The sequence below is a fragment of a genome, unplaced genomic scaffold (assembly GCF_019419815.1).
Source record: "Pyrus x bretschneideri cultivar Hongxiangsu unplaced genomic scaffold, Pyrus_bretschneideri_v1 Contig33, whole genome shotgun sequence".
Classification (NCBI taxonomy): Eukaryota; Viridiplantae; Streptophyta; class Magnoliopsida; order Rosales; family Rosaceae; genus Pyrus; species Pyrus x bretschneideri.
Window position 1 is genome coordinate 684,242 of NW_025999646.1, and position 10,348 is coordinate 694,589.

The 10,348-nt window shown below is 37.9% G+C and overlaps 1 protein-coding gene across 1 annotated transcript; it reads right to left on the minus strand.

Moving 5' to 3' along the window:
- Positions 1-71: 71 nt before the first annotated feature.
- On the minus strand, positions 72-6,510 carry LOC103951217 (subtilisin-like protease SBT5.6). The gene is given in 11 exon segments (XM_009362528.3): positions 72-787; positions 790-819; positions 913-1,057; positions 1,059-1,130; positions 1,281-1,638; positions 1,913-2,013; positions 2,247-2,808; positions 5,217-5,328; positions 5,787-5,972; positions 6,071-6,263; positions 6,375-6,510. Coding segments are annotated over 11 exon segments (2,334 nt in total). The 5' UTR covers positions 6,447-6,510; the 3' UTR covers positions 72-284.
- Positions 6,511-10,348: the final 3,838 nt, after the last annotated feature.

The window sequence follows — 10,348 nt, forward strand, 5'->3', positions numbered from 1 at the left end:
CAATCTGACAGAGTTCGCTTCCATCATGTACTTCACAATTGCGATTGCTACAGAAGTTCTCATCTTCAGAGTTTGCAAATGGTAATAATTTCTTATTTTTCGATCCTAAAAAAGGTGAAATAGGTTTACAACTCCACAGAAAAATATTCTGCCGGAGCCTTTTGATCCGGCAACCCATTCAAGTACTGTAATGCACTGGGAGTCTCCTATCTCTATTTCTGTGTTCCTATGGTTTGCAATGAAATCAAAATCTAGAAGAAATTAAAATGGTGACAGAAAAGTTCTTATGCTAAAGACACTGCAATGGGACTCCTCACAGTGTGGAGTCTATCGGTCCAAGTGTACCACCCAAAGACATACTCATTGCCTTGCTTGCTAAGCATCTCTCTTCTTGCTTTAACTGTTATGGTGAAGCTCTTCTTCTGGCCGACATGATCGAAGAACAACATGCTGGGGGATGCCTTAATGGAGATTCCCAAAGGCGGCTTGGCGGTAAAGAAGTAAATGCTTTTGCTGTCGCCAACATTTGTGACTGTCCTCTTGATGGTCATGGTGTCCTCTAGTTTGGGGATTGCAATGGAAGGGTAGTTCAGGTTGATTGCTGTTGGTGGTGATTTTGGACAATTGAATGTTGGATCGACGTTCTTGGCTACTCCTATACTGCAAATGTATTGAAGATAGTCCTTGTACGAAGCATCATATACAAGGCCGGGGTCTGCTGCCTTTGTGGGACGAAAGTGTCCGGCCCCATATGCAAAGGGGGTAGCAACACTTCCTGATTCATCATCAATGGCAAACCCAAGTTGTTTCTTATTTCAGCTGCAAGGCAAACAATAAAAGTTAAAGATGATCAAACAATGTACCGGTTTTGATCAAGTGCCCTGCCTTGAACGTTCGGGGTATTTAGTTTACCTGTGGTCATGATAGCAGATCTTATGGCAGCACTGCTCCAAGTAGGGTGGATTGCTTTGACAAGTACTGCTGCAGCTGCTACATGAGGGCAAGACATTGAAGTTCCAGAGTCTATATTATACTGAACAACTCGATGATCTATACCTGGACAACTTGGTAGGCGGATCAGCCTCAGTCCACGCTGCCAATATATTCAGCCCTGGAGCTGTGATATCTGGCTGCCCAGGTGAAGGAAGAGAGGTCAAGTTTCAAAACCATTAAATTCCTAAACTTTCGTAGTTTGACATTTAAACTGTTCCTCGCCAACATTAACAGTTGTTAGGGAGATTGCACTAATTAAGTAACGAAAGTACATTAGGAAATTTTACCTTGAGAAAGTTAGGGTCAATGAGATTGGGGCCTCTACTAGTGAATGCAGCCATGAAGGGAGCCGGCTTTCTATTCAAAACAGTCCTTGCTGGTATAATAGCAGCCGTTGGAATTTTGGTAGAGTTGATGTATTGAAGAATTCTATTGGCATCTTCATAAAGCACTGCAGTGGCAGGAATAACATGAGCATCACAGGAAATTTCAACCCCATTCGCTGCACTGTTTCCTAATATAAATCCAACTCCTCCTGCCCTTTTCACTTCCATGCCTTTTCCAACTCTCATCCCACTTCCTCTCATGCACAAAACTATCTTTCCCTTCACCTTCTCAGGTGAAAGAGAGCCTGGTAGGCATTGTCTGCAGCCACATTTAGTTTTTTTTACAAGTCATTAGCTAATTACAGTCACTATTTAACTACTAATAACATAGACAGATATGCACAAATAGAATTGATTACAAACTTTCAATAACAAGTAGAATCGAGAAGACACTAAACAGACAATAAGCCGTATATAAATCACGGGCTAAGTGCCCTTTTATTGTTTCTTTAGTGTCCGGCCAATTCAAATTTAGTCTTTAATCAGTTTTGTTTGTGCTATTTTCTTTAAATAAATCATAGAGTGAACTTTACCCTGCCATATCTTTTGATACATCAGAGTTAATAACATCTGCAGCATATACTAAAGGGTACTTCTTATTCTCTTCCAGCTTGCTTGGTGTCACTGTTTCTCCCTGAATGTTGATTCAGACAAACATTTTAGCAAGTACCATATTGTTGCATGTGCTTATAGAGAAAAAAGTGCTTCCAATGCAAGTGGTTATGAGAAGAAGTGCTTCCTACAATAGCATTCCTGAAATAAACCCTAACCCAAATGCTAAGAAACCTACAATAGCATTCTTGAAATGAGCCCTAATCCAAATGCTAACAAACCATACTTTCCAATCACCTGTAAACTTTAAATTACCTCAATTGTGATCCCATTTCCAAGCACAACTGGAGCGACGAATGCCCGATCGAGGCTGCTAGCACCAACTGTGATTATCCATGGAGCCGGATTTGAAAGAGTAGATGGGGCAGGGCCAGAGTTCCCAGCACTACATGCCACCACAATTTTCTTCTTGGTGGCATGCAATGCTCCAATAGCAATGCCGTCATTGGTGTAATTTACAGGTTTTTTTGTCCCAATTGATATGCTCAGTACATCAACACCATCACCTATTGCATCATCAATGGCTGCCAACATGTCTTCCTCAAAGCATGTGTTGCCATCTGCCTTGGACTGGCCTGGTATTGCCCAACACACTTTGTATATGGCAAGGCGTGCCAATGGGGCACCGCCAGAGGCGGTGCCTAGGGCAAAACCACCCAAGGCTGAGGTGTTGGGAACGACTCGGCCTGCAACGGTTGAGCTTGTGTGTGTTCCGTGGCCATCCATGTCACGTGGTGATCGGTAATCCTCCGAGGCATTTAAATGACCGTAGAATTGCTCAAAACCTTTGAGGTAGTAGCGAGCTCCTATCAGCTTCCTGCAAAACAATCCATATCATACGTGAACTACTGAACCTGACATCATTCATTTGTGACTATAAGGCTTTAAGCCCAACGTTCGATTCTTGCTTTGCAAGTTTCACTACAATGAAAGCCCAAGTTTCGCACAAGATTTTATTTATGTCAGTTAGACTGTAAGGAAAAAATTATACCAATTGGGTTTTGCTCCATATGGAGTTATGAGTTAACCAATGAGTTTTTAATTATGATATGTGCATGTTTCGAATGTAACGTGTTATGGTTGTTATCTAATGACCTATTTAGAAATAACCAATGAGTTTCTATATTTTGAGACAAAAACTTTGCATGCAATATGATGAGCAAGATTGAAAGATATTCTCATGTATCCGATCACCATTCTAAATAAACAAAATGTCAATCTTACTAATCCTTTTGCTAAAGAGAAAATAACTAAATAACTTTTGCAAACTTAGGAAAATCAAACTCACGACGTCAATTACACAAGTAAATATTATGAATCACTTAAAAATTAGATAGAGATAAACATGTGATTCAACTCCTTGCATATATCCAAGTCTATAAATGCATCAATTTGTTTTCCATTTGTTGTCTTTCTTTGTTAATTTAGTTTGTACACATCAGTAAAATTGTACTACTACTTTTATTAACCGCGCCAGAGATATGACCTATAACTTAAGTAATCAACTATACATTAGCAGTGTGATGCTGAAATCTCAAAGGCGAACACTGAACACACACCACTGAGCTGCCCAATTGCAGTCCTTTTTCTGACATAAGGAAAAAAAGTTGAGGACTGTGCAGATTGAATAATTGGGTTTAGGTCATCTTCCAGAAAGCAAATAGCTTGGCTGACTCCAAATGCAAGAGTCACAGAGAGGCCTCCAAATAACGATAAAGAAAGTTCACAAGATGTGAAACAAAAGAAGCCAAAAACCAATTAAATCACCTATTTGTTTGACTGAAACAAACAAAGGTAGTGATCATCGGTCGTTCATGTTTGCTGGGTCAGAAATACTTTTATAATTCAATTTTCAATAATCCCAAACAACTATTTATCAATATTATGCAAGTTAAGTGGATGCTGTCACTGAAATTTTCTCTTGTTGTTTTGGTGCCTGCATTGGGGAATTGTACAACATGAACATGCAGGCCTAAATACTGGATGATCAAATTCTCTAATTCCTTGGTATCATCAAAGGCGACACTTTTTTGCATTCACAAAACTGACACTTTTTTGCAGAAACAATTCCTGCCAAATTATGCAGGAGTAGAATGTATGGTGGAAAACTAAACAACCCCCATAGTAGAAAAACCCTAGAAAGAAAGTCTAAATTGAAAGGAAAGAGAAGTGCAACACAGTTCTTGTGAATTGACTATAAGTATTCATGTTTATGTGATCACACCTGCATCACTTTGTGTGTGTAACTCATCTTAACATGGTACATAGCTAGTGAAATATTTTATTTGTTATTTTTATTTTCAATTGTTACATGGAATATGACTTATAATATTGCAGGTTAAATAAACTTAAGAAATGGAAATGAGTTGTTTGGAATTTTCTTATATTGTAATTTTTCTAAGGATATATTCCCCTATGTGGGAATGCACATATTCTCTCATTTGCGAATAACGTATCTTAACTGAGTAAAATCTATGATTGAAGATTAATCCTACAAAAAATATTCGAATTGGAGTTGTTTAATCATCCATATGTATCAAATAAATGGACAGTTCATCATCGATATATTATTTTGTACCTACACCGTCAAATTGTTCTATACATTTGAATCACTAAATGATACGATTGAAATGATTTTTATAGAGATGATCTTTAAATGAAGAATAAGGAAGTTTCGATTATGAAATTTGTACGTTCAAAGTACGTTATTTGTAAGAAAGGAATGAACTCATCCCAAAAAGAAAATGCAAGTATTATCCAATTAGAAGGGCATGCAATGCCATGCTAGAGAGGCTACCAACTTTACTCATGGTTATTTATTTATTTATTTATTTTTAATTTTTTTTAATTTTTAATTTTTTTTATTGACATCACAACCGGTTCCTCCTTGGCTCATTTCATATCCTTTAGTGGTGTATCGGGTTTAGCTAGTCCCCTCTAGGGTAAGTGAGATAAAGATATTTCAAAACTAGGTCCCAAAGCCGGCAAAAATAGAAGATACATGGTCCCCTAGGACCCCTACTATCCCATGTGATACAAAAATATATAAAGTAAAATGTGTCAAAGACCAAAGCTAGCCATATGTAATGGGATTAAATCACTTCACACGTACTTCTAAAAACTCTAGTTTGCCTCACCAACACAATCACCCATACCACAAAATGGATGCATATATAATCAAGAAAGTTGATGGAAGGAAATCAACAATTAAATTAACAAACTTACCTGTTACAGTGAGATGAATTAAAACCAGGTCCTGATTGGCAGATTCCCTTCCATGATTTACGAATGGGCCCCATTCCATCATCCCTAAAGCTCTTTGATTCTGGCCAGACACCTGATCATAAAATCAACAAACATCATCATCGCATGGATCCAATCATACCCACTTCCCTCCACTCATGATAGAATCTACCCTACAACCGAGATATTTCTCTTTAGGGTTCACAAAACCAATCATGCATGAGTTGTAGATACAAACTGATATACCTTTATTAGTAAGTCAATAACATTATATATTTTCTCTCAACCCCGACACTCAAAAAATAAGCGTTGCATACATAGAGATACACCATTCAGGGAAACAATTTTTTTTATTCGACACAAAGTAATATAATACTGGTGACACAACATATTTCTTCACAAAATGAGTGCTCTAGACATAAAAAGACACATGAATGCATCAGATTTTTTCCCATTCCAGACACACAGGAATCACCTGTGAAACACTTCATTGGACAAGAAAAGTAATATATGAAGTTGTTTGATAAAATTGATGTTCTTATAACTTCTTACCACTATCAAGGAGCCCAACTATGATATCCTTGCCATATCTGGCTTTGGATAAGAAGTCTCTTCCCATCTTGCCTATCCAATGCCTCTCTTCCTCTTCTATTATGCCTGAAAACTCCCAAGACCTTGTGGTGTGCATAGAGTACTTTTTTGGGTGGCTAGCCCACACAGACACCACTTCTTCCAAGTCTGCACTTACCATTCAATTTCTGCAGCATTAGAGAGAGAGAGAGAGAGAGAGAGAGAGAGAGAGAGAGAGAGAGGATGTTATTGGTTTGGTTAATTACCAGATAGCTTGGAAGCTTCGTCCTGGGTGAGGACAGCTGCAAAGCCATTGATGTTGTGCTTGTAACTGTAAAGCAAAGAAGCTCTGGCATCTTCTTCTGTTTCTTTCACTGAGAGCAAATACGAGTGATGGGTGTCCTCAATTTCATGCAGTGCTTTCTCTCCACAGTGTTCTCCAAAATACACTATATAGACCTATAGATACACAAAAACATGTATATAAGTATATATAAACGTGACATATATGTAAGAAAAGATATACGAAATGGAAGAAAAAATAGATTTATCACGGCCAAAAGGAATGACCTTTTTTTGTTCTGCACATAAGGCTAAGAGAGGAAGGAGGAGAAGGAGAGAGAGGATGGAGACTTTCCTCATTGATTTTGTGCCGAGGAATTAGTGGATACAAATTTTGAACTGATTAAAAGTGTTTATATAGAAGTTTAAGTCTTATTTTAGAGTAGGGACCGAGATACATGGTAAATATGATATCTGATATGAAATTTGGTAGTGGACTCTTTTGGAAAATTAAAATACTATATTTTTTTCAGTGACAGTTGACTTTTTTTTTGCATTTATTTTGGTTGACTGATAAAAAAAAGGTAACAGCTTAATTTGGATCTTATTAGCCATAACTTTTTTAAGAATTAAGTACCTAAAACTTCCTAAGTTTTCAGTGCCGTTGTAAATTGGTCTCAACATTTTTAAACATTTTAAATAAATACCAAACTTATTGAAAATGTTACCTCCATTAAGCTCATTTAATCAAACAGGTATTGACAAATAAAATGAAAAACAAAAAGGAAGCTCGGAAAATCTCAAGCTCCCCAAGCTCAACCTACGACCACCGAAACACATCCCAACCTTTATATTCAAAACCCACCAACTGGGTATATCATAGTGAACATTAATATTAGTTGCCTCAAAATCTAAATTTCAAACATAAAATATATAATATGGAACACGGTAATTAAATGAGTATGGAATTGAATCGAAAAATGGACCCAAATTAAAATTACATTAGGAGACAAACTCCTAATAAAAAAGAGGTTGAGAATTCAAATAGAGTTTCAAAGAGTTGTTTCTGCTTATGCGATTTACTCATTTGTTGATTCTCGGCTCGTAAAGTTTCTAGTTCTTCTTTGTGGATGGTGAAGATGGTGGTGGCCGCATCACGGCAGTGTATACCATTTCAACAACCCTTCCACTAGATGTTGACAACTTCAATTGCAGGGTGGAATTGGTGGTTGTGCGTTGAGTTTGGAGGTGATGGCCTAGTAGGGGTGGTCGATGACCATTAGTTGGTGGAGGCCATGCTTCCATGACCTTCTATTGATTTTGGAGACAAAGTTAGCCCAATTAATTTTACAAAATTTAATTGGAGCTTAACAAATGTGAGATTCTCAATAGATTGGAAACTTCTTTGGAATGTTTAAAAAGGTTGAGACCCATTTGGAATGACACTAAAAAGTTGAGGGGTTTTAGGTATTTAATCCTTTTTTTTAACTTGATAAGTTTTTTTAGAACGTATTGTTGAATATCCCAGATCGGCCGTATCTTTAAGAAAAGAAGAGTTTAAAATTATAACCCCACTCCAAATAATACCGAGGCTTTTTGTGATAAAATCCACATCTGTCGTACTTTGTAGGTAGTAATTAATAAATTAGGGATAATATTGATGTTGTTGAAAGTTGACCTTTGGTCCGTCTTTCTGATAATTCGATGCGTATTGCTCTCGTTATCTTATTCATCATGTTCCCTTTCTCACCTCTCTTCTCTGTATATACTAAAATGATCATTAATAAGCATCATGTGGAAACAAAACATTATTATCTAACTACTAAATTTAATAGAATAATTACCTTAACACTCCATGACGTTTATTATGTTTTCACAAAACCCCATCAAATTTAAGAAATAATACTAACATCTTCAGATATTTTAATTCACTTTCACATTACCCCCTTTAAGGATGAATATACGGGTTAATTACACTAACACCCCTTGAGGTTTATCCTTTTTTTCACAAAACCCCCTCAGGTTTGAAACATTATACCAACACCCCTTCACGTTTTAATTGACTTTCACATCCACCCCTTAAGGATCCCTTAAGGACGATATTACCCTTGTAGTTAATTATTGAAAATAAAATTTATAGATAAATAAATCAAAAATTACATTTAAACATTAGGGAAAAAAAAAACCCAAAGAAATACTCCTGTAAGATTTATCAATGTGGGAAATCAGCATCTAGCTTCTCCAAAGGCTATTGATTTTCTAGATAAGCTTTTTCGTTATGATCAGCAGAAAATCCTTACAGCAAGATAATCAATGGAAATATGCCCCTTTGTCTTTGGGTGGAGCCTGTGAACAATATGAGAGCAACAAAGGAAAATATTTCCCTAACTTAGGATGTTCATTGCATCCCTCATTTTCAAAGTTTTATATTATTACTTAAGAGAGAGAACGTGGCCGCGGGGCGGGGTGGGGTGGGCCCCACCGGTGGGGTATGCTTGCTAAGCAATTGTAAGGGAAGAAGAGATACGATATATATGCATTTAGGGTGTTGGCTAAGAAATTGGCAAGGATGAAGGATCCAATGATATAAGACATGCACCTAGGGTTTCATTTGGAAGAAGAGATACGATATATATGCATCTAGGGTGCTGGCTAAGAAATTGGCAGGGATGAAGGATCCAATGATATAAGACCTGCATCTAGGGTGCTGGCTAAGAAATTGGCAGGGATGAAGGATCCAATGATATAAGACCTGCATCTAGGGTTTCATTTTTTTTTTAATGTGTTAATATAATTTGTTTATTTTGATTTTGGTTTTCCATTTATTTATTATTTTTTTTAACTAATTAACTACAAGGGTAATTTTGTTCTTAAGGGGTGGATGTGAAAGTGAATTAAAACGTCAAGGAGTGTGAGTGTAATGTTTCTAACTTGAGTGGGGTTTTGTGAAAAAAACGATAAACCTCAAGGGGTATTAGTGTAATTAACCCATGAATATACTCTTGTATTTAATTACTTTATTTTTAGTACATCGATATTTTTACACTAAGGGGAGGGGGAGTTAAGTAAAGCCACACAATGGATAGCCTAATTTGGTACTGAATTCGCCATCCACGAGATTTGAACCTAAGATCTCTTACTTTCAAGTGAAGAGAAGAGGAATACCCTTGTGACATCCCACATTGCCCAGGGGAGTGATCCTTAAATGTATATTCCCATCCCTACTTAGCACGAGGCCTTTTGGGAGCTCACTGGCTTCGGGTTCCATTGGAACTCTGAAGTTAAGCGAGTAGCGCGCGAGAGCACTCCCAGGATGGGTGACCCATCGGGAAGTTCTCGTGTGAGTTCCCAGAAACAAAACCGTGAGGGCATGGTCGGGGCCCAAAGCGGACAATATCGTGCTACGGTGGTGGAGCGGGCCCGGGAAGTAGTCCACCCCGGGCCGGGATGTGACAATTTGGTATCAGAGCTTAACCCTGGTCGCGAGTGTGCCGACGAGGATGTCGGGCCCCTAAGGGGGGGTGGATTGTGACATCCCACATTGCCCAGGGGAGTGATCCTTAAATGTATATTCCCATCCCTACTTAGCACGAGACCTTTTGGGAACTCACTGGCTTCGGGTTCCATTGGAACTCTGAAGTTAAGCGAGTAGCGCGCTAGAGCACTCCCAGGATGGGTGACCCATCGGGAAGTTCTCGTGTGAGTTCCCAGAAACAGCGAGAGCACTCCTAGGATGGGTGACCCATCGGGAAGTTCTCGTGTGAGTTCCCAGAAACAAAACCGTGAGGGCATGGTCGGGGCCCAAAGCGGACAATATCGTGCTACGGTGGTGGAGCGGGCCCGGGAAGTAGTCCACCCCGGGCCGGGATGTGACACCCTTGTATTTAATTACTTAAAACAAAACATATATATATATATATATATAAAAGAAACTAAATTTAAAAAATTACATTGAACATCAAATTCATTGAAAAAAGAAAGCCAAGTTGTAGAAAATCCAAATTTCATCTTTGTGTGTGTGTGTGTGTGTGTGTGTGGGGTTTCGATGGTGGTTGAACAATACTTGACTACTTAAAGATAATTAGGAACTCCTACTCAAAATTGTTCGTTGTCAATTTATAGAACTTCGTATTTATAATCAGAACCGTTCATATTATAAATAACCATATAAAGATCGCCTCTACAAAAAATCAATTAAAACTAAGGTTGTTTAGTCATCAAACTATTTTAAAAAAAATGAATGGTATTGGTAAAAGCATTAT